The sequence below is a fragment of the Opisthorchis viverrini genome, assembly GCF_000715545.1.
Source record: "Opisthorchis viverrini unplaced genomic scaffold opera_v5_116, whole genome shotgun sequence".
NCBI lineage: Eukaryota > Metazoa > Platyhelminthes > Trematoda > Opisthorchiida > Opisthorchiidae > Opisthorchis > Opisthorchis viverrini.
In genome coordinates this window covers 240,926-266,018 of record NW_008751772.1, presented here as the reverse complement: position 1 = coordinate 266,018, position 25,093 = coordinate 240,926, and the positions used below count along the sequence as shown (strand labels likewise).

Sequence of the window (25,093 nt, the reverse complement as noted above, 5' to 3'; positions counted from 1 at the left end):
GCATTTGGAAAAATCGATCAGATCGATCGGTTGGAAGTAATATATCGGGTTCGCAACCCAGCTGATACGCTCAACCTGGTTGCGTGATAGGATCATCATCACCGCGACAGCAGTAAAAGCCACACAAACATGAGGGAAGATTAGTCTAGTAAAGAGTGGAAAGAAGAGCGAAGGGTGAGGGTCTGGTGAAAAACTCTGTGCCCGTGGGAGAGGCGAGCTCGAACAAGTTTTCTATGACGACGAAATGAATAGATCTGCTCATGTTGCCGGATACGACCAACAGAATCGATCCAGCATCCTTATCCGAAGCAACAGATGAAATCTTGCTGAACAGTTCGCATCGAAGGTGACAGAATGACCGCCATTCGCATAGATCAGGCACCAAGTCCTGCAGAGCTTCTAGCCACATGAAAGAAAGAGAGAGATTGGAAAGGCTCAAAGAGTTCACAAAGGCATTTCGCCCTGAAATTTTGTGCTGTGCCTCCCGAAATCCTTCTTCAGCATGAAATGAGACGGCGATCGAGCATGATTCGTACACGACCCAGTCTGGTAAGTTCATTTGGTGTTCTAGAGATCCGCACGATTTTCTGTGTACACGCTGCAGCTCCTGCTATGCTACGAAGGCGCCGGAGAGTTTGGGGTTTTTTGACCGAAAGGGCCGGTTTTGCGACCATAATGTAACAATGGAACTCTTTTTCGACGTCAGGATTGTTGCACGTCGATAAATTGTGGTCCAGCTTTGTCAACATGTGCATTGATTTCATTCGTCACAGTACGATCGCTCAACTTCAAGGTATGTCCACCCGATTGACAGTGTCAAGCCTATTCAACTGTGCTTTCGAACGCGCCTGATTGAAAACCTCAGGGTCCGAAGTTGGAATAGGAGGGTGGACGACGTGTGCGGCAACTTCCGACACTCGACTGTACAGACTGGTGATCATCGTGCAAGTTCTTCGATTCCTAGAGCTCCGATTCACTGAAGCATGAAGCAATCGGTGAGAAACTAGAATAACGGCGGGAGCGTAATCCTGACGAATCCCACTAGTTGAGATGTGGTAAGATACAGGAGAACACGCCTGGTTGAAGACAGAGAAAAACCGCGAACGATACGTGGGTACTTCATTGTGGCCAGAACCAAGACACACTGAATTCAGAAATATAGAAGTTTACTGCAAAGAAATGACCAGTTCTCGAGAAATACACTTATCTGCAAATCAATTTGGCTTTCATGAGAGACTCAGTGAATCTCTCGTTTATGATACTTTACAGCTGAATGTGCTGCACACGGGCCGCCCCATGTTATAAAGAAAACTACTAATAAGGTTGCTGAAAACTCTTCGACAGCCCACGACCGGTTACGCCCTTCTTGGAGCTCATCAAGTAGGCGCAGTCCCGGGTTTCCATCAACCTTATGTTCTACTTGAACCTAAATTGGACTGTTCACTCACAAACACGTGACTGTTACACGTTTCCCTACTGCCAAACCGAAAAACGGACATTCTGATTTCACGACGCAGAAGGTTACAGCGGTGACTGAGGGAAAACGAATGACCATCTTTTAGACGCGACGACGAGGCATGTAAGCGTGACTTTAAGCTCCGAATCTGACAACTAGAAAGTCGACACGGAGCAGCACGACCTGGCGAGGTTGTCGGGCTGGATTTTGACCGATGCATGACGGACGGAGTCATCAGTCCTAAGTGCTGGGCCTACAAGGAGAGAGTTATTAATGGGGTGGGGAGAGGGGGAAGAAAAAGTATGTGAAGGAGAAAGAAGGGAGGCGTCAGCAGTAGTCTGTTTTCACTTACCCGCCCTGCTGTATGCAGCAAGTAAGGCGACCCGGCTGATGGCACCACGCGACGGCCGATGTGGCATGAGTTTATTTGTGTATGTACAGTTCATGGTTGAACGTGAACGGGGATACTGCCAGGGCGCCCACACCTAGACAGGAGGACGATTAGGGTACTCAACCAAAGCCTTTGGCTCAAAAGCCTAACCCAAGGCAGCGGTGTTTGGCGGGGAAATGCGAATGCATTACCATTTCTACGGAACAAGTCGCCACATGTTCCAACCTGGAGGGCCAGGAGACTGTGTTTGTCAGGCCTCTATCCGTTAAAAACGTCACAACGGATAGCAACAAACGCGTGGAAAAGTTAACAATCACATAGACAAAACGAATCAATCAGACAGATCACATGGCAGATCGGTTTTCATTCAAAGGTATGGGTGGGATGCGACAAGGTCGTCGCAGGTATTCAGTAAAGAATCCAATTAGGGTTTGTTAAAAAAAATTTGAGGTTTCAACATATAAGCCACCCTACTGACTAAGCGTGCAGGGAGCATCACATGGTCACGTGATTCACACGGTTGGATAAGCAGGAAAGGTTTCGAATCAACTATTGTGGTCCTAGATGAACTGAGCACGGATCGAAAACACAGCGGTCGGTGGATTTTACAGATGTGTATCCTTTCCTAATTAGTGGCTGAGAGAGCGAAAAGACGATTTCAAGTGACGTAAAACAGCGCAGTCACTGTACCAAGGAGCCGCGATTCAGCTGTGTCATATGTATTTGACGATACACATGAGCCATGTTTCAGCAGTCACTCAGTAGTACCGATCATGAGACATTCTCTTGTGAATAGAAATGAAAAACTCAGCTGGATACAGTCACGTGATCACTGTTGATTTGCTTGGACCGGTTAAGCGATAGGCAATGGGTGCAATCAAGTGGCCACGCGTGGAGAACAAACATAGTTGCTGTGTGTAGGTACCAACAAAGGATCGTTCAGCTGTAGTACCTTTTCGACGTCCAACTACCGTTCCGTCCGAAGGGAGCACGACGGCTAGGATACTGCCAGGTTGCCCAATCCTAGACAGAGGAAGTCGAGAGGCAGAGGTCGGGTTCGAACCACGGACCACTGAGCCAGCTCGCCGCCAATTTGAAACGTTGGAAAAGGGATCAAAAGCCGATCATCGAGATGTATCACATAAAGAGAACGCACTGCAAAGCTAATCTCAACACTTAGCTTCGAATCAACCGGAAAACTTGAGAAGCATTCAAGAGGAGCAATAAAGGGAAGCGGGGCTTGGTGAACCAAGGAACTTCCAATCAACACGACACTCACCAATATAATTTGCTCCTAATGGGGCTGGTTCACCGGATGCTTCGGCCACCTCCAGATAGCGATTCATTTCGTGTAGCAATCGAATTTCAACCTGCGCTTGATTGGTGAATGCACGTTTGTTCTTGATAATTTTGATGGCCACATCCTCATTGGTTGCACAGTTGTGGGCTTTCATCACCTGTTCACGTGATTGTATCGAAGGGGAAGAGAGTGGAAACACAGAGCGGATCCGGTTTAAGGTAAATAGAGAAGGTTTTAAACAAAGGAATAGCGAATAATCCATGTAGCTCACACTACGTAATTGTGCCCGGCTTAAACGTGTATTAGGCCGTGGTTACAGCACGCCATATCTGCTGAGAAGCCACAATCTTTGCTAGTGCGATCACGATTGCAGGGACGTACGAGGAGAGGGACCCTAAAACCAAGTGTTGTGTACGCATTCCCGGCTCGAGGGTGCCACTAGTTCGTTGAGGGCGAGGTCGACGACGGACTGATGGCTGAACTAGAGATAGCTCATTGGTTAAGGTGCGGACTTACTGACCGGAAGGTTCGTGGTTCGAACCGAACCGCGGCATCCCGACTGCTCCTGTCTATTGGCTTCGATGACCCGACGGTAGTTCAGTCCTCATGCTCGAATCGCATGTCATGGCAGCTAGCTACAGAAACCTGAGATGGCGGTGGTAGTCCCAGGAAACTCTGGTTTCTAATTTTTCTCTAATTCCGATGCCTTTCACTCACCTATTACATTCCCTCCTTTTCACCTGAGGTTGCTCGGTTCAGTATACAGCAGGAGCAGGCAGTGCTATTCATCGACAAAATTGTTTACGATTAACTATGCGTAATATCACACCAGAGAACAAAACCAGGAAAAGGGAGTGGGTCACGAGTACTTTCGTGCGGCGGGTTCGACAATGCGTCAAACGGTTTGCAATTCGGGTTCCGTCAGGTGGAATTCCACGGGGACCCTGTTTTACCGCTCACGGTCAGGTGCTGCTACGGCTGAGAAGCCTACACCACGTAAAGTTGGCCGAAAATTCGGGAAGCTTGCCTGTCCGCCATCAAGCCGAGATCTGAGTGGTCGAAAGTCTGGACCCAACAGCCAATCATAACCCAGTATTGGCCGAATGCCGGTTGCCAATGGCGCATCCAGAAGACGTCAGAATTTCCAGAAAGTTGTTGTCGCTTGTACTGTATACATGAAGCGCTGTACAAGTGTTCTTGACTTAATATACCTTGTGCACCTTTGGCGGTTGTTTTAACGTAAACGTCAGCTTGGGACGCTCAGAATTAAGCTAAGAAAAATATCGTTACTACAGGTCCATCAAAAGAAATCAACGAAAAGCAGAGCAAAAACTTTACATTAGTGATCACATTTCAGATCGCTTGATCACAATCCGGAGTGAACCAGTCCCCAAGCTTTTCAAAGAATGCACTGGAAAGATGTGAATTTCCTCAATCTGGATTCTTTGTGTTTGGCGGTAAAACTTGTATTTTCATGGATGTCAGCGTGTTCAGTGGACAACCAAAATTAACCGATATATAGGTATGCCCTTTAGGCAAGATAAAACTCGTATGTGCGAGACGATCGAATGGGTGGAACAATTAGCGATTTCAATTCAAAGAGGATATAACTGAAGTATCGGTCAGATTGTGGGAGGGTTGGGGAACACGATTAACGGATACGACAGAAACACAGAACTGGATCAATGCTGTGAAACACAAAAGCTGCAGCTGTTAAGCACGAGGAAGTACTGCCGCAACTGAAGCTGTTTGGCATTTAGACAATATCTCAGAGACCGAAGAAAAAATCTTCAAAGAAATTCGGAGTGAATTATTTCATTGCCTATGGATTTAACCATCAAGCTTGGTACAAAAGCTTGGCTTTCGGCCACGAAATAGAGTCTACCTTGTTGATTGAGATAATTAGGGTACACTTTAGAGACGAAGGAGACGACGTCCCGGTTTCATCTTGTCACTGGATTACACAAAAATTATATTTCCGTGCCTTGAAAATACAATACTCGGTCTTATGAGGTAAGAATGGAGCCGGTTGACAGACACTTTCACTCCCAAGGACTCTAGGGTTGTATTGTTCAGATCACGTTACGCTTAGTGACGTCACTTGATCCTAGTCAAGTGACGCACCGTCGCCAGTTCACTGTATAAATGACTAGCCAGGGCTCAACAGTTAACCAATTCATTCAAACGTTTGATTTTCCGGGCACAGATGTTGGCCAATCCGAAAACAGACAAGAGCACAAGGTCGCTCAGGTCTAGAAGGGAACAGAGATCGGTTTGATTCACATCTCAACATGCACTAACGGCAATACCTCAGCATAGTTCTCGGAATTGATGAGATGCACACGAACTAATAGTTTCCCAGATGAGACAGAAGACGGAAACGCGCTCGATCTCGTCACGTGAACCGCACCGCCAAAGGTTGAATCCGAGTGCCAATCAGGCGACGATGGAAAGCTTGCGGATTCGAAAATCCGCACTGCTGACGATTCACAGCAAGCGGGAAATTCCTCTTCGGCACGTGTTAATCTCACTTGCTAGATAGAAGGTGAGTGGCGGGCGATTTCGAGGGAGGCAATGCTGTGAACCGGCAAGGGTACCCGGAGACAGCTTTCTTCGCTACGCGGAGAGGATTAGTGAACTGGGTAGCGAATCGCGCTAAACGATGCACCGAAATAAACAGGGTAAGGAAGGATGGCGTGGCAGTCGTTCGACAGATACAAAGTCTCGCAGGCACACACACACACGTTAGTAATCCATGGGGATTGGAATGCCAAAAGAGAAACACGGTCGGCCTCCGCTTGCCACACACCAAAGATAACATATCAGGTGTGGTCAATCCCGTTTGTGGCAGGAAGCGCTGTCGGAAATGGCTCGGTGGCCAAATACGGGCGATTTTCTCGCTTCGCACTGGAGCGATCAGAGTGAACAAGCACACTTATAAAGATAGACCGCCAGACAGTGTGAATTCCGTAGTTTTTTCCTAGTCCTGAAACGCGACAAGTAGCGGAAGGACGCTTTAATGGAGGAGAATCGGAAAGAACGACCGTGAATAAATTGCCTCAGTGTCCAACTCCGATTGACTACTTAGTGACCAAACTACCTCGCGGTTATCAGGTGTTCTTGTTTTTCAGATACGGATGCCGATTGGTGGTTAAATCGTTCAGGTGTAACACACTTTCGGTACGGCAGTGAAGCATTGGTGTTGAGCACTGATGTCATGCTGTCGTTGATGATGATGATGATGACACTTTCGGTGTCTAGCTGACAAGGGCTGCCAGGTTGCCCAAGCCTAGACAGGGGGAACCGAGAGGCAGAGGTTGGGTTCGAACCACGGACCTTCCGGTCATTAAATTCACACTCTAACCACTGAGCCATCTGGCCCAAGGGTGCCATACGCAGTACCTGTCCGTATTCGCCTCAAAGATGCAGGCTACACAAAGAATACAACCAGTCCACATCAGTCGCGTTTTCTCAACAGCTGAGAAGGACACTTTCGGACTCCTTCAATAATTCGAAAAGATGAAGTAAACTTCGATCGTTCCCACCGTATGCTCACCCACATAAGGACCACATTGTCGTGTGATCGTACGGAACGTTTCTCAGTTCTTACGAGAAGACCTGATCGGACAATTATCAGCTGATCTCAGGCGATCGAATCCTGCCACACCACAGAAGAGTCCCGTTCACGTGTACCACGTGATGGATTGCTTTTCCAGGATCAAAAATGATGCACAATAATTATTACTTGTAAAAAATTTAAGGCTAAATGCCTGATGATGATCGAATTCTGCTCGAAGAAAGCAGAGAAGCGATCCTGGTAGCTCTCTACCAGTCAGTTGCTCAACAAATCAAGCGAAAACTACGTGGATTGCTCTATGCCATGCGCACAAGAAATGTCGGCGACCACTTGGTATTGCGATTGAGTTTGAACTGAGTCTAAGCGATCGAATTCTGCTACCTGACGCCTGCCCATCAAGCACTAAATATGGGTTCCTATGCAAAGATAAGCGTGAAGACCCCTCCAAAGAACCAATCCTCTTGGAGTCGTACTCAGAGACTGAGTCAGTCCGCTCCAACATGACACGTTTGTCCATCGATGTGGCGATGCGCTTGTTGAGGTCAAGCGAGGTTAAGAAAAAAAGTACCACTCACCTGTCCAAACGATCCTTTTCCGATCAAACTCTGTATCAGATATCGTCCCATCCACATTTCACCCGGTCGCACGATATAGTCGTAATTGGCATCGGTGTGACGTCTGTCCACCTGTTGCTGGGATGCCGGCGGGTGCTGACTGTTCCCAGTTCCGTTCTTCGCCAGGGTCATCGATGCTGTCGTTGTGGTGATGATCGTGGGTACTTGTGGCGCTTGGGACTGCTGCATGGACGGTACAGGTGCGAACCGGGAGTCATTGGTTGCGCTATTCGTGGGCATAACGGCTGTGAGTGTGCCGTCATTCAGAATGGACGAGTTGAACATGGGCTGATTCACATAGGTCACGGCCGTGGATTTGCCGACCACTTCATTGGCCGGTCGATTGGCCGCTGCCCTTTGAACGGCGCCAGCTATTTGAGCTTGATGTTGTTGATATTGAAGATGGTGGTGATGGTGCTGGAACACTTCGTTGGGATGGGGTCGGAAGGACGTTGGTGGAGCCATGTGAGGATGAGAATGGGTGAATCCCGCAACGAAAGACGGACTTTCACGGTTGTCCCCAGCTGCCGCCGCCGCTGCTGCTGCTCGGTCAATAGACCCCGAGTCCACCGCCAAACACGACGGACTGTGGTTTGCTAGATTGAGCCGATGAACAAATCCAGCTGAACCAATAGAGAGGATAGAACGTGTATATATTTGCGATGTGCTACTCATGAGGTTGATGAAAATCCGTCGACAGGATAAAACGTGATAGTAAAGCGCAGCATTCAGTGTAGGAGTGACACAGACTAACTCTATTACAGGGCAACTGACAAACATAAAACAATTGGTGGATTCTGTTTCCCTTTTTTTCGGAGAAAAAAATTTTCTGAAGTCTCGAACATAGTCCTCAAAGGAGGTGGGTCTGACGGATACCGTCGATGGCTTAAGAAAAAATGGTGGGTTGGGTGACCCATCTTCTAGAGGAGACCATTCCTCCTCATATCTCTGAGGAGACCACTCCCCAAGCCTCTTGAGATTAAACGACTTCGCCCCCCGAAAAAGTACCCGGGAATCTGAGCATCCATCAAAATGTTCGAGGAAAACGACCAAATGTCTCAAGGGATTCACAATAATTCCGAGTGGGTAGGGGTGGACAACAGGGTCACTCGGGAATGTTTTTACCTAGTTGAGAAATTGTTTTTAAACAGCCGTTTTGAACCGATCCGACCCCAAAATTGTCAAGAAAAGAGCACGTTAGACTTCTTGCCCCTCCCAAATATTGTGATTCTTTTGATTCTGGATACTAACTCTATCCGAAATCTTTTGTAGGATACTTACATTCAAGTCAATGATTTAGACGAGCAAGGTCTCGCATGCCAAAACAGCCAGAATCCAAGGTATACTGCAAGTACACCACTAGTAAATCGCGGATACAAAAACTTTTTGGGATGCCTTTTCTGGAGAGTGAAGACACAACTGCGGTACACATACGACGGGAAAGGACACTTGACGATTGATTGTATCCGACGGTAGAATTATCATCATTATCATCATTGACAACAACATTAGAGGGGAACACCGGTGCTTTACTACCAAATCAATCTACCTGGATGAAGCCTTATGGTAGAAGAAGAGAACAGGACAGGGAGGGCGACAGCATAGGGCTAGCCTATCACAAACATACGAGGTACCTTTGTCTCCGACATTTGATTGGACATTCAGGATAGGAACTGACAACATTAATGTCTACGGGCGCGAGATGGCTCAGTGGATGGCTCAGCGCGGATCTACTGACCGGGAGGTCCCTAGTTCGAACCCGGCCTCTACCTCCCGTCTAGGCTTGGGCAATCTGGCAGTATCCCAGCCCTCGTGCTTCCCTCTGGTGGCATGGAAGTTAGGCACCGAAAGCGTGCTACAGCTGAACGAACGATGTACTTAGGTAGGATGGGACGAGATGGGAGGTAAGATGGCTCAATGGTTAGAGAACGAATTCACCGAACGGAAGGCTGGTGGTCCGAACCTGACCCCCGCTTCTTGACTTTCACTGTCTAGGCTTGGGTAACCTGGTAGCATCCTAGCTCCCGTGCTTCCTTCGGGTGGCACGGCAGTAAGGCACCGAAAGAATATTACTACTGGACGATTTTTTATGTACGGAGAGAAAGTTGAGGGTGACACACGATCCCAAGAAGAAGAGTGATTTCAAGTATGAAGGGATAATGGGGAAATTACAAATAACAATGAAATATGAAGAAGATATTCAGCTCACTCGATATCTCAAGCAGTTGGCTTGAAACGATACTCAACGCTTCTGGAGAACGCCACGGGAATTCGGCACAACGCTACACTGTATAGCCAAACAACTAGATGTATTAAACAACTTCCGCATGCTTGCACAAGTTCTGTGCAACCCGTCAGTGTGAGATGGGTCCCGAAAGTCCTTCTTTGGTGTCCTTTTGTTACATAGTTTGAAAGTGCTCCCCAAGGAACACATCTGAAGTCTGCTGTGAGAGACCGGTATACGGCAAGCCACGGAACACCAAATCACGTGATCGAAATCTGCGTCATCGAGACCGTATGACACAACATCCTGTATGAGTGCGGGCTAGATAGCTGTCTGAGACGCCTCTTCCCGGAAAGAGTTGCAGAATCGAATTTCATCATCTGGAATGTGCGATGCCCAGGATTTCTGTACACACGAAAACAGAGTTTCGTCCATCTTGTGCTCAAAAATTCCTTGAGTTCATAAATTGCGATCTTTATCTACCCGAATTTCTAAATTTCTAAAATGCCATGGAGATCCTCAGGGTGACATCCTGAGTACGTGACTGAGCCAGCGGATTCGGTGTGGACAACAAGACTTTCAAGCTAATAGCGTTGTTTCTCCGGAAACTGCGCCATTGTACTCACGTGCCAACCTAAAGGGCGACGTAACGAGATTTGTTGCATTCCGGTATCGCACTATCTTGACGGTCACGAGAATTCGAGCTGCAGTAATCAAGACTGCCAGGTAGACGTTACTAATACCGTTGTGTAGTAGACAACTCCGTTTGGTCGTAGGCGCACCAGTAATTGGCTAACTGCAAGTTTGCATATGTCGAGTTTGACCTTCCGGCCTGTCGACTGTGTCTTGGATAAGAAGACAATATCTCAGTCAATTGTATGCGCAGTGACTGTATTTTCCTCAGCTTAGTTCTCGGTCTGAGTCTCCCAAGCAATCGTTCACGTCAGAACAACCACCAAGAGTGCACAAGGTATATTACATAGTGTAAGCGGCGACAACTTTCTGGAAATTCTGACGCTTTCTGGATGTGGCATTGGCAACCGGCATTCGGCCAATACTGAGTCATGATTGGCTGTTGGGTCCACACCCTCGACCAATCAGATCTCGGCTTGATGCCGGACAGGCAAGCGTCCCGAGCTTTTGCCCAATCTTGCGTGGGATAGACTTCTCGGCCGTAGCAGCACCTGACTGCTAGCAGTAAAGCGAGATCCGTGTGGAGTTCCGCCAAACAGCATGGATCGTAACCGCTTCAAAACATAGGTGGCACTTTGTGGCATCCAGTGCGCGAAACCGCCCCACGCGAACGCATTCTGTCTGTCAAATCGGGGGCTATAGAAGTTGACAAAGTGGCTGTGATACATGATGTTTGAAACAACAAAACTAGCATGAAATCGTTTGTGGCCTGTCGTCATCATGACGGTTTCAGTTGTTGTTGACAAAAACAAAGCCGGGGTGATTCAACTGTGTTGACAGTACATCACGCGGAGACGTGCTGATGTCTCCGATCGACGCACATCTGTGCAACTGGCGGGTGATTGTGTGCTAGCAGACCAACCGATACATGAGGTGGAGATTGAAGTAGTAACCTAGCCAAGTGTTGTGCATAGTGGCGCTTGTCTATAGCCCAACATCGTATCCACCTTACGATCTCCGAGTGGCATGGCAGTTGGTAACCGAAAGGGTGTTGCGACAACGATTTTGAGAGTTGAAGGCTGCAATTCGGGAAGGGACAGGTCTGGAGTCAGACTCTCGCCCAAATAGCTCGAAAGTGAACACGATTCACAGACAACCCGCGCGGAATAATAGAATATTGCGTCAACTGGATGACCATTATATGACTGGAAGCTGTGTTGTGATTGCTCGGCATGTTGGCCAATAAGAATGCGAGGTGTACGATTGGTGCGAGTTCTTGTGACCAACACGGAATATTTTATGCGCGTTCTTTGAATGCACCCATAAATGCTTGACGAATGCATGGTCGTTGAACGTTGGAGGTTATTCAACCAAGATCTGGTCTCATTTTGATGGAAGTTGTCTGAACATATGCTATCAGGCCCAGAAACCTTGGTAAAATAGGAACACCTGTGGGATGGCCAAAGCAGAACCATCTTTCTGTAGAGTCAGCACGGGCGTTATCGATTTCTAATGCGACTGTTCCGAACTGGGGCGAGATGGCCCAAGTGGTTGGAGCGCGAATTTACTGACCGGAAAGTCCGTGGTTCGAATCCGACCTCCGCCACTCGACTTCCCCTGTCTAGGCTTGGGCAATCTGGCAGTATCCCAGCCCTCGTGCTTCCTTCGGGTGGCATGACAGCTAGGCACCGGAAGGGTGCTACAGCTGAACGCTTTCTTTTTCTGTTCCGAACTGAACGGTCTCCCACTTGTTAGCAACGGAGGTCGTCGAGATGTGATACAGTCCCACTTTTATTTGGACACCTGGAGAAATGAAAACTGCTCACACAGCACTGATGTGAGTGAATACCAACCGTCTGGTTGCCAAACAACTTTGGTTTTGATGCTGCCTTGCGAAGTGGCAAAACACGACAAGCCTGATTCCTTTCACTCGGGATTCGACTGGTTGAATGATACCGTTCTTACACCAGCTCGTCATTATTAGGGGCTCTTGAAGTACCAGCAATTGCGCATTCGAAACACTGTTTATTCCTAAAAAGCCTGCTCAGTGTTGTGAGGCTCGTGGTCCGCAATCATAGCTACTCGAGTGTTTCAACGCCTGCAGTTATGGGAAACGATGACATGGAAACGTTGGCGGAATACGATGCCTAGGATTAAAACAGGGCCAACTCGAAGAACTTGAGTAGAGATGTGCACTCATTTCGTGAGTTTTCACCAATTCACTTAAGGTGGCTCAGTTGAGGCGGGAGGTTTTCTGAATACACCTGCAGCAAGAATATGGTTTCTACGATGAAACTATTCACCTTCACTGGAAAGCCCAAGGTTGTGCTTGACTGAAAGTCCAGATGGAGCATCAGGATGATGACATAATTCTGAGCTATTGTGGCGAAGAGAGCTCAGTTCAAGGCAAAGATATGCAACAATGACCTGATTAACAAGATAAGGATAGTTCGTGCAATGAGATACTTTGTTTCGGAACCAAGATCATCATCATCATCATCATCATCATCATCATCATCGACAGCATGATATCATTGTTCAAAACTGATGCTTCATTGCCTTACAACCATGAATTATTTGAAAGCCTTATTGTAAAGAAAAGAATAAAGGTGGATGGGGGAGGGACTTAGTGCTAGTTTGCCACAATCATTCCGAGGTGCCTATACCTCGCGGCACTCACTCAGGTGATCTGGATAGAAACTGACAATAAGAACGCCACTGACATCGGTTGACATCCATGTCTTGTAGTGTCTCCAACCAGGCACAGTGAGGATCACGCGGTCTCCATCCTGGAAGGCGAGTAGCATCGACAGCACCCAAGCCAAGTGTTGGCCAAGTCAAGTGTTGGCCACCTCTCTGTTTACGTCACTCTTAATTGGGCAGGGAAAACAGCACTATCTCCGGCAGACGATGTCTAGGCATACGCAACACATGCGTAGCTTTATTATGGATTGAAAGCCTTTGTTGATTTGTCTAATGCTGGCTTCGTTTTGGACCGAATAACGTCCCGAATTAGAAGTCACCATAAATTATACCCCCAAATGATGTGTTTCTTATGAAGAGGAACTTTACAATAAAGCTGACGAGCTACCTGGACGACTAGACAGGAAAAAAGGTGGGTTTGGACAGGATAAAGAAATCTGAACAGCGCATTGTGCTACACATCGCGTGGAATGCCCTCACCAACTCCACTAAACATTTCAGTCGCCTCTTAAACCAGGGCCAACATAGGTGAAAGGCGGATTACTCAGTCCACGTTTTATTACGTTCGGCGCTCCAGGAGGATGCGAAATGTCAAAAAGCCACTCAAAGGCAGTGATGCTACTGTCTCTGATGAAAGGCAGTGGCCGCTCTTGATTGGTCCAGTTACTTTTCAATCCCCGGTTCCCTTATTCAGGTATTCAGCTACCTTGAATGAGTGAATAAGGATGAAGCTCTTTCGAGCTGAACGGAAAGAATTATCCTCTTGTTATTTCACAAAACAGTTTTTCTGAACCACAGTGTTGTGAGTAGTGTGTGGTTTATGAAACCTCGAGAATTTCGCGAGTCACACACACATGATCGTAGTTGAGCAACTTAGCCGTTAGATTTGGTTGTAGCCTTCACACAAATCAGGGAGCTAAAACTGTGATTATGTATTCTTTTTTTCTGTCTTTGCAGAGCAGGATATGTTAGACACACAACAATGGAAGCTGACAAGAGTAGGGGAGCACCCCTTAGGTCAGAATAACAGGAAGTTTGATCGGGCCCCATGTCGTTAGTGCTGATCACATGATCAGCCTAAGAGAATCAATTTGAGCCGTCTGCAGTGTGCCTCGTAGGTTATCGATCCAGAGGCATAGCTTGGCAACACCTGGAGCGGAGGCGGCACCATGATGTCAAAAGCGATCCATCCCACCTACTCAACAGACATTGAGACCGCCCTCTGTTCGATGGGATGCGGTCTCATTTTTCTATCGTCTAGGTTGGCCTCCGTTTAGTTTAATCATCGGGCCTGACGATCAGATCCGGAAAACACTGATGTCCGTCATTTTGTGGACTTCGCGACCGAACTGACGCCCGCAGCTCGACAGGTCAAACAATGTACGTCAGAAGCATAAATCCAATGGCCAAGAAACATTGCTGGCTAACAACAAACCAATGCTATTGAGTCTACTTGGTTAGAATGTAGACCCATGTTGTGCGGCGCAACGAAAATATCCAGTCTATATTGGGATTTTTCATCGGAACTAATGTGGTATGAGCATTCGTTTTCTCACGCGACTTTGCGAACAACAAAGACTGACGCTTTATCAAGCCTTTGGCACCGAGCGGCAGTATCGAAGACATTTTTAACCGGTGGGTGACTCCACGCTGTAAACGGTCTCGGAGTCGGACGCACCGATCAAGCGACTTCATTCAGCTGCCCCATGGTGTGCTTCGACAAAACTATTGTGACGAATGGTTTCCGGGAGCGCAGTAGCGAGAATGTTCCCCTACCTCCACCGTGATTCTCCTGGGTTACCCTTGGTGTAGGCTTTTCGAATAGTTGGGATTTGCCGATGAACAATACTCACACCTTTGAGGCGGATCATTTAAGATTTTATCGCAATGATCATCAGCCCTCAGGCATGCAAGGTGGGATCCGAAGACATTGCTTGTCCCCATTCCACCAAAAACGCAGTGCAAATCAAGAGGGAACTGGACGACAGGACAACAGGTACTGCAAAGGCGTTTCTCTAACAAGGGGGTGGACTAAAGCGAAGACGGGGAACGCTAGGGCTACGCTTACTATCGCGGGCACTTTCGATCAATTAATCAGCATGGTTGTTCCATTTGTTGAACTCTCGATTAGACTTTTACGCACACGTGCACACCACACAGATAGTCTCTATCCAGTGTTCTATGCAAACCATATTTTTGAGTGCACGTAAACGAATCGGGGTGATCCAAGGCTGTTCATAGCTAACCGACCTGGTTATTGGAAAAGCACACCCACATGACAGATGGTTTTAGCATGCGTAACCAGCCTCTGCGTAGTCAGCGTTGGGTAGTGCTGACGGTGAGGTCTGCTTGTCCACAAGCAAACCTTGGTAAGGCCCTTACGAATGCAGTGGGTCCCGGCAGACGAAAGTTCGTGGTGCGTCGGCGACATAATCAATAGAAATGAAAACACCCTGGGATCCATTCAGTTGATTACAGAAGCACGTTACCCCCAAGTGTGGTACAGTGTCCGAAGGTCTGCTATGCATCAAGAAAGCTTACGTGTAAGTAACTAAACGGACTTCATAATTCCGAAGTCGGAGAGCTCAGATATTTTCTGAGCGACTGCCAGCCCGAGTGGACCTCTGCCTCTCGACTTCCCCTGTCTAGGCTCGGGCAACCTGGCGGTATCCCAGCCCTCGTGCTTCCTTCGGATGGCATGGCAGTTAGGCACCGAAAGCGTGCTACAGCTGAGCGATTTTTTGCGATACGAAGCGATAAGGTCGTGCATAAGGAGTTGAGGGGTGACTGCTACGAGAATGCAGATTAGCGAATAAACCGTATGGCGCCCGTTGCTAACTACGGAACCGTGCTGCCTATCGGGTCATCCTCGAGTTCACAGAGGTTAGAAGAGCGAATACGAACACGGGTCAAACGTGAAAAATTACATTTATCCAAGACCCAAGTTTCGGAAACTTTCTGATTGCCTTACAGTCTGCAAGAGGGACAAAGGGCGCTCAGGGATGAGGACCTTGTCCGTCCACGAATTCTACGTTACTCCATGAGCTGGTCAGAAACTCGGCAACCTCATGGGCAGTGATAACAATCCGGCACGCGAACCACCACTGTCCAAGAGTAGGTCACCGAGAAGGGGAAAAGTGTAGAAATGTTCTTGGTCGCCAATAGTGTTGGACTAGGACACCTAGTACCCCCATGGGCGTTCAAGTAGACATGGAAGAGACGAGATTGGTACAGTGAAATGAAATGGAAAAGAATCGATCGATTGGAACATGAGAGCGTTAAGACAACACAGCCACGCACACACGCACACACACACACGTGCTTGGACATGAAGAATTACACAAGGCGAACGTGCTACACTATAAACAAGATTCATTGCGCTTGTCAGACACACTGATAAGTGCCAGCAACGAAAACCCGATCGATACGTGTTCGCGAGTGTGTGCGAGTGCTCGCGTTTGTGCGTGCGTGCGCGCGCGCGCGCCCTGGCGTGATCGCGTATGCAAACTGGATCGCGGGGCAGTGGAAGTAGGCGGCGGAGACAAACAGGATATGAATGCATTAAGACAACCGCGCGTTGGTCATACATGCCAACCGAGGCGAATCGAACATGCTCTGCAATCGGCCCGCGTGCGACAACCGCGAATACCTGATCGTTCAAATTTCAGTGTATCGTTCTAGGGGCTAACGACCAGGAGAAAGTGCGGGCAGCAGGAACCCAGAACCCCGTGGTTCCTAGAAAACGTTGCTTCTCGTCACGTTGTGACTTATCTGTGCGCGCACATTCATATGTGGTTCTAGCGGTGTGTCCTGATGATTGCGTCGATAAGCTTCGGATAAACGCGCCAGTCGCTACACAGACGTGCTTCCATGTAGTTTATAGATATCGCACAGCGTTGAATGGGTAATAACAAAGAGGCCAGCTGGCACCCAGGCTTATGTAATTAGGGCTCAGCGATGCATAGCATGGCACGATTGGTCCGTCTGAAATAGGCCTTTTGATGTGGCCTCTTTCCTTTGAGTTTGACTGGTTTGTTGAACATCTCGATTTCGGTGGTTGCGTTGCTTTATTCCGACTGGCCAGTTTGCGTTCCTCTTCCTGTCATGTGAATGGTCAGTTTTCCCTCTTTGATTTGATTGGTCCATTCGCCGTTTCCGCTGCGTTTTGGTTCGAATTTACCGCATGTTTGTTTTGCGCACTTTTCACTTGTTTATTTGTTGGTTAATGTTCTGTTTGATGATGCGGTCCAGTTGTGCTGTCCCGATCAGTTGCTTGCAGTACACTGCCCATCGTTTGCTTCTGGAGGTCTTTTTTCGTGCAAAATTTTGATAAATCGGATGGCTCGCATCGCGTGTGTTCTCCGTCCAGTACCCCGCGTACCCGTAAATTCACTTTCTCTGTTCTCGAACGGAGAACTCATGGTCAGAAAAACTCTGCACAGAGTTATAGCAATTGCAGTGTTCCCGTTGTTCAGCCGACTAAAACGTCTTCACAAGTATGCTGATGAGTTTTGACATCACGTGCATTAGCGAATGCGCTGTGATAGCTCAAGTGGTTAGAGCGCGAATTTACTAACCGGAAGGTCCGTAGTTCGAACCCGACCTCTGCCTCTCGACTTCCCCTGTCCAGGATTGGGCAACCTGTCAGTATCCCAGCCTCCTTCGGGTGGCGTGACAGCTAGGCACCGGAAGGGTGCTACGGCTGGACGATATCATTATGCTGGACGTGGAGATGGTGTTGGGACCCTCAGCTTGAAAAATTATGGAGCAGATGGGCTTTGCTCGAACTTATTGCAACATCCACACAAGTCTCAATGCATCGTCATTTTGTTTTCACGTAAGGGGGACTGGAAACAGGAGAATTGCAGATCCTCACCCAGCTGCATTAAGTATTTCGGCATCCTTACCTGCCTAAGTAGTACGCCGAAATGTGCAGGCAGTTGCATTCAGTCGTGGTTGAAAGTTGAGGGCAAGCGGAAATCAGCACATGTTGAGCCATTCCATGCAGCCACGGAAGACCCACCAGTTGAGATGCTGTAGTGCGGCCCAAGTGACGCGCGTTGCCCGACCTACACAAGAGCAATCTGGATTTTTTGAAATGCCTCGAACCCCGGTCAGCAGCTCGCGCAATAACCACCCGGATGCTTCACATGGTAGGTAGCGTGTGAAGCACCTGCTTGCACATCAGGGGCCTCAAACTGTGGTTGTATCCAACGGAGCGAAGAAGCTTAGTCCAAAGATAACGCCGGTTCAACTCTCAAGGACTGGAATAGTGACACTCCGACAAATTGAGGTCACAAAATGGCTCCCATGAAATTACAGATTGTACGGTATAAAGCTTTGTTTGAGAAACTTTATTTTTTTAGGTCAAAAGACGTGAGGGTGTTCTCCAAATATCGACTACCTCGACCTAGGGATCGATGAGCAAAATGGATGTCTCAGATACTGAGCTGTGGTGCATGTGATGTGACTCAACTCTCGATCGCGAGGAGGGTTCCAGTCTATGTAACGGTGGGTGCATCAAACAAGGTCACCGTGAACAGTGGACAAAACGTCCATCGGTCATAATGCACTAATCATAAGATTGCTGAAAATTCTTGGACGACCGGTTTCGCCCTTCTTGAGGCTCATCAGGTAGGCGCAGCCCCCGAGTTCCCGACAACCCTATGTTCTGCCGAATTGCACGAAACTAGGGAATATACACTCATTTGCAAACTAATTTGGTTTTCACGAGAAACTCAACTTGAACCCAGCTGAATCTTTCGTTCATGATGTTTCCATGAGGTGGCCCGGAAACATCACAAACAAGACATTCAGCTGGGTTCCAGGTAAGTCTCCCGAGAAACCAAATTAGTTTGCAATTTCGTGCAATTTGGTTTTAATTAGAACATAAGGTTGTCGGAAACCCGGGGACTGCGCCTACCTGATGAGCCCCAAGAAGGGCGAAGCCGATCGTGGGCTCTCGATGGATTTTCAGCAACCTTATGAGTAGTACATTACAAATATACATGTATCGCGATATTTCAAATATCGTAGCGACTGAAACATGAGGCGGCCTGATGCAGCACATTCAGTTGCCTGAGAACATCATAAACGAGAGATTCAGCTGGGTTCCAGGTGAGTCTCTCGAAAAAACAAATTAGTTTGCAGATGAGTGTATATTCGCCAATCGCAATCAATTCGGTTTCAAGTAGAACATAAGGTTGACGGAAACCCGGGAACTGAGCGTACCTGATGAGCCAAAAAAAGGGCGAAACCGATCGTGGGTTTTTGAAGAAGTTTCAGCAACCTTACGAGAGTAGTGCATTCACGATATCGCGAATGTCGTAACGACTGAAACATGAGGCGGCCTGGTGTAGCACATTTAGTTGCCCGGAAACATCACAAACAAGAGTGTCAGCTAGGTTCCAGGTGAGTCTCTCGCAAAACCAGACCTATTTGCAAGTGAGTGTATTTCGCTAGTTCCCCGGTCATCTTCACGGAAAATCCCATGGAACCACGTCTTGGCCACGGTTCCATCGATGCAGCCTAGCATTAGGGGAGAAGCGAGTAGGTGTATGATGACATGAAACGGGGAAAAATTGACGTTCAGTTTCCCCAAACAGCTGTAATGCGCGTGTGATTCACAGAGGTTAATTGGCTTATGTGAATCGCATTTCTGCTCGCGTAGAGCAGAGGCACTACAACAACCTCGAAAGAGTAACGAACACTGCGTTGGTGCAAGTACGTGTTTGCGAGACACCTTTGAGCTGTACGACTTTGCGGCGTACCGAATGCAACCTTGCAGTAGCTCAGCCCTCATGTTTTCTTCAACTTGCACGCCAGTTTGGCGCCGAAAGAATGATGCAGCTGAACCGTTGTTATTACTGGTAGAAAACTCAACCAAAGAACCCGCTTGCATTCTTTGCTCCCTGCGTAAGCAAGCAAAATAACGCAAAAGTCCCCATAGATTAGCTGGTGGTCATATTGATCTAGGCTGGGCGAAAGCCATGCAAACGGTCGCGAATCAATGGTTGCAGCCAGTGCATTGTCGTGCCAAGTTCCTTTCGCTCGATTCTGATTGGTTCGTCAGGAACGCCAACCGGCAGAATGTCAGTCACGTGGCCAGCGGATGTGTGTGTGCGACCGCACGCGTGCCAGCATGAAGGCGTGGGAAGCACCAAATCAGGCGTGAACGCAGACCGAGGAAGCGCATGAGTCAACCGGAAGCGTCACACCAGCTGAGGTGTCATATTGGTCGTTGTGTCGAAACTGTCACCACGCCTCTGGGATCAATCAGTGCGGCTAAGCTATTGGAAACCATGGGAATATCTCTTCAGGCCATTAGCTGTCCAATAATCAGTCCAGGAAGAACCCGACTCTCTTACACGAGGCGACCGTTGCAGCATGCTGGGTAGTGGTACCCTTGTAAGTCAAAATGGACTTTGTTAGAACCAGCCAAACCGCACACTTCCATCACGGATGTAGAGTGAGGTAAATCGAGAGTGTCTCGGTCAAATGCGGTCACATCAATCCAAGCGAGCAACCAAATGCACGAACGCACCGCATCGGCCCTTTATTCTCACTCGTTGTGGATCTTTCCAGATAAGCCCCGCCACTTTTTCCCAGCTCCAATTTAATGAACGCACATAACCTTGACCTATTTTTGATGAAAACAATGCCTTATCCGCATCTAGGCAAACATTTTCTCCGTTCGGACGTAAAACCTTAAATGAACTTTCTGACGCTTTCAGCTATCGTTCAGGACAAGGAGACGGCAATACGTCTTTTGCAAAGCCAAGGAGTGACCCATCAGCAACGTTTATGGCCACCAAATGACACTCAACTGTTTCTGACAGATGGAGATGTAATGCCCGACAGTGTTGGCAGGAAATCGGTCTTCGAAAGGGAACTTGACTGGAGCATTCCAGCATGGACAGTAATTCTATTCATTTATTGCTAGTCCAAAATTTGGCAAAAATCGAATTCCGCTCAGGGGAATTAACGACCACTTTTGATTGGAAGAACTTTCTTCGCGAAGTTTGTGCCCGGCGGCTTGTGCAGACTTCAACAACTCCGACAGGTATCGACGGCCCAATTCTACACGTTTATATCGATGAAACGCTAATATCCCGCCGTAAAAACCACGCAAGGCGAGTCGTTCCCCAGCAGTGCATTTTCGGAGGAATCTGCCGGGAAACTAAGGAGGTGTTCATGTGTTCATGCAGTGCCAATTTCACCCTCTTCATTAAAAACTAAGAGTACAAATTTTATATCCTATTTTTTCCCAATCTTTTTAGGGTGGGGGGGTTAATTTTTTGGCGAGGCTATTCTGGAAAAAGATCCCTCGTTGTTATCAACAAGGTGTACTGGGATTGGTTAAGTGGCCATATGGTGGGCAAGTTCAGGACCACGTAGACTATCAGCTTACAGCAATAGAAAATTTTAATAATTAATATTAATAACGTATATATCATATTGAAATGTATTATATTATTATATTATATCATATCATTACACTATATACATTACTATATTATATATATGTATTAATATTAATAAATAAACCCCACCCATGGGAACATCCGAGAAGGAAACCGAGGACGGCAGACTATCAACGAACAAGACGGTTTTCAGTAGTAGGCAAGAGTAGCAAATTTCACTGTGAAATTGCATAATGGATATGCTACTGCTATCATGTGAGCCACGGGTGAATTGCTCCCGTTTTTTTTCTGATCCCCAAAGCCGTAATTTTAGCTCAGCTGATCAACTTTTTGTTCACCTATACGGGGACACCCGCGACGGGTACCGAATCGCCTTCTCAGCCCATAGGCGTGGCAGTACCAGAGACAACAGCCGTCTTTTGTGACAGTCAACAAGCAACAGCGGACTTCGCAATGGTGACAGTCCCCAGTAGAACCGAACTCAGCATTTGTGGAAACCGTATGGCTGTCGCCAGCTTGTTTTTAAGAATGAAGATTGAAATGAGAAAAGTCAGTGGCTACAAGTTGTCTTCCAGAAGACAACTTGTTTCATTCGGGCGTGATTCCTTATGGGTGGAATGTATTACGAATATACATGTATAGCGATATCTCGAATATCGTACCGAGTGAAACATGAGGCGGCCTGGTGCAGTACATTCAGTTGTCTGGAAACATCACAAACAAGAGCGTCAGCTGGGTTCCAGGTGAGTCTCTCGAAAAACCGATTTACTTTGCAAATGATTGTGGTTCGCTAATTTGATGCAATTTGAATCGAGTAGAGCATAAGGCTGACAGGAACTAGGGGACTGTGCCTACCTGATAAGCCCTGAGAAGGACGAAACCGGTCGTGGGCTGTCGAAGAGTTTTCAGCAACCTTGTGAGTAGTTTCCTTTATGAAAATACATACTGTGATATCTCGAATATCGTGCCAACTGAATCATGAGGCGGCCTGAGTGCAGCACATTCAGTTGAAGAACATCATAAGCCTAGCGGCTCACTTGAGTCTCCCGTGAAACCACATCGGTTTGCAAATGAGTGTATTTCTCGAAAACAGTCCAATTTGGGCTCAAGTAGAACAAGAGGTTAACGGGAACCCGGGGACTGCGCGCCTACCTGATGAACCCCAAGAAGGGCGAAACCGGTCGTGGGCTATCGAACAGTTTGCAGCAACCTTATGAGTAGTGCATTGCGGATATACACGTGTCGCGATATCTTGAATATCGTCGCGACTGGTGCAGCACTGGGTTCCCGGTGAGTCTCTCGAAAAAACAAATTTGTTTGCAAATGAGTGTACTCCACCTGAGACTTATGCTTCCAGTGGAAAAAGCCTTGTGCCGATAAATACTGACCCCTAAGAACCTGTTTCGTCACAAGACTGCTACCACCACGAGGAAATCGGTGCCTCTTTCCTAGCTAACCTGGATTAGTAACCCCTCGAGGGGAGTAGGTGGGATGAAAAAAATAAAACTGAACTTTCCATCCCTACCAATCTGGAGTGGTTGGAGAACATAGCTTTTAGGCTGATTTGTCCCGGACAAACCAAATTTGGGACAAACTCCCCTTTTTTCAACTCTAATTATCGCGCAATCGTTCAACTGAGACTTGCCGACTCTAGTAGACATCTGATGTGTTTGGTTTTAGTCGTTTCCGCTTTATTGTGGGCTTGGCACACAAGACAACGTGCTGTGACTTACAAGTTCCAACTCAAGAAATCCCATTTCAGTCAGACGAGGTTGTCAGACGGACAAAACAAATCAATCCATCGTTTGTTTAGCTGGTGCATAGCTATCATGCCACCCGGAAGAAGAACGAGGGCTGAGATACCACCCCATTACCGAAGACTAGACAGGAGCAGTTGAGATGCAGAGGCCGCGTTCGAACCACGGACCTTCCGGTTGCGCCTTAACCACCGCACTATCTCGACAAAACAAAGTGGGCGTGGTGCCTATTGACCTGCAGACAAGTATGCAGCACCCACAGTCAGGATGTGTCATAAATCTGTTGGGCTTAGAGTTACCTATTCGTTTGCACCACTAGAAGGAAGCAGGAGGACCGGGATACCGCTCAAGGTTGACCAAGCCTAGACAGGGGAAGTGAGGAGGCAGACGTCGGGTTCGAACTACGGACTTTCCGATCGCTGAAATTTGCGCTCTAACCACTGAGCCATATAATTGTAAATATTGGAAAAGCGACACAAGTCAGAATACCAGATTACGTGCTAACGAACAGAGGCCTACAATCGGATTTCAAGGTTGCGTTTGAATCCAACTTGGTTATTCGTTTTCTGACATGAAATCATTCAAGATTCGATACAACCCAGTTGCATATACTACGAGACTGCCATTCCAAGACCACTCGTGACTCGTGACAGTCAAAATCACTGGACCTCGAGCCAGAGAGGAACTCGACACCCCAACAGTACCTTTATTTTGAGAGGTCGTACAGTCTTCCGGTGCCTAGCCGCCACCCCACCCGAAGGAAGCACAAGGGCTGGAAACAGCCAAGGTTGCCCAAGCTTAGACAGGGGAAGTTGAGTGGCAGAGGTCGCGTTCGAACTACGGACTTTCCAGTTAGTAAATTCGCGCTCCAACCACTTGAGCCATCTCGCCCCCTTTCGTTTATATCACGGGCAAGTTGGTGCGTAAGTGGGTAAGCGAATTTCATATGGACTAAGGCGGCAAATCGACGGACTGATCGAAACATCTGGTACAACATCAATCATAGTCTCTGATTGCGGAACCTCTAATCAACATTGATGGCATATACTTGACGGTAAACTAAGTAATTTTTCGGTTGAGTACGCAAAACAGACTTCACCCGCGCGGGCTAATCAGCTGTTGGCCAAGGGTAATCGGAAACGGTATTCTGTGATTGGAGGGGGGGCGATATGGCTCAGTGGTTAGAGCGCGAATTCACTGACCGGTCCGTGGTTCGAACCCGACCTCTGCCCCTCGACTCCCCCTGTCTAGGCTTGGGCAGCCTGGCAGTATCCCAGCCCTCGTGATTCCCTCTGGTGGCATGGCAGCTAGGCACCGAAAGGGTGTTACAGGTGAATGATTATTATTATTCTGTGATTGGCCAGGTGGACCCGTTTTCTGCGTGTCATTTTTCACTAAACGCGTTTTGAGACCTCAGTCTGTGACATTTTCGAATAACAGCAACTACGATCCTGGATGACATTTTTAAAAAAACACAAAGCGAGTTCGTTTCGGGGACGTCACGGGTTCACATCCCTAGGGAAACGTAGCTAAGCACGACGATTCCCATCAGATCGATCGCTTGTCTGCGTTAGCGACCGTTTTCGGGCGTTGTTTGGAGTGTTCGTGGTACCAGACAAACCATCTAATATTTTACAGATTTATATATCAATATGCTAAAAGTACGCGCCCCGAGCGTCCTTCACGAAGACAATATTGTCACTTTTTTGCGACCCGAAATCCAAACAAATGGTACAAACAATAGTACTAAAAATTCAGTGGCAAAGCGCTTTCGACGCCTAGCTGCGGTGCCACACGAAGGAAGCACGGGATCTGAAACACTGCCAGGAAGCCGAATACTAGACAGGGTTGGGTTCGAACCACGAACCTTCCGGTCAGTAATCTCGCGCTTGAACGACTTACATGTCCCGAGCTCCACCATTCTGAAAGATCAGGAAAGAGTGACCGGCCAAGACGAACTCCGCCGGTTGGCTTTTATGGAGCCAACGGTCAGTTGGATCCTCTTCCTGATCGTC

General features: G+C 47.8%; 4 protein-coding genes across 4 annotated transcripts in view; 2 read left to right on the top strand and 2 right to left on the bottom strand.

Annotated features, from left to right (window-relative positions):
- Positions 1–25,093, bottom strand: part of T265_05875 (hypothetical protein) — a gene marked incomplete at both ends in the record, with an annotated part of 78,081 nt that overhangs the window by 30,925 nt on the left and 22,063 nt on the right. Inside the window, 2 exons of the mRNA XM_009171004.1 lie at positions 3,127–3,304; positions 7,300–7,961. Of these exons, the coding sequence (XP_009169268.1) occupies positions 3,127–3,304; positions 7,300–7,961 (840 nt within the window). The remainder of the gene's footprint in view (positions 1–3,126; positions 3,305–7,299; positions 7,962–25,093) is intronic.
- Positions 4,251–9,220, top strand: T265_05877 (hypothetical protein; the record flags this gene model as incomplete). Its single annotated transcript, XM_009171006.1, has 3 exons — positions 4,251–4,375; positions 6,984–7,803; positions 8,909–9,220. 3 exons carry the CDS (start codon positions 4,251–4,253, stop codon positions 9,218–9,220), a joined length of 1,257 nt encoding a protein of 418 aa, XP_009169270.1.
- On the top strand, positions 15,720–17,938 carry T265_05876 (hypothetical protein; the record flags this gene model as incomplete). Its single annotated transcript, XM_009171005.1, has 2 exons — positions 15,720–15,842; positions 17,459–17,938. The coding sequence occupies 2 exons, from the start codon at positions 15,720–15,722 to the stop codon at positions 17,936–17,938; spliced, it is 603 nt and encodes a 200-aa protein (XP_009169269.1).
- Positions 23,785–25,093, bottom strand: part of T265_13895 (hypothetical protein) — a gene marked incomplete at both ends in the record, with an annotated part of 7,631 nt that continues 6,322 nt past the window's right edge. Inside the window, one exon of the mRNA XM_009171031.1 lies at positions 23,785–24,029. Coding sequence (XP_009169295.1) covers positions 23,785–24,029 — 245 coding nt within the window. The remainder of the gene's footprint in view (positions 24,030–25,093) is intronic.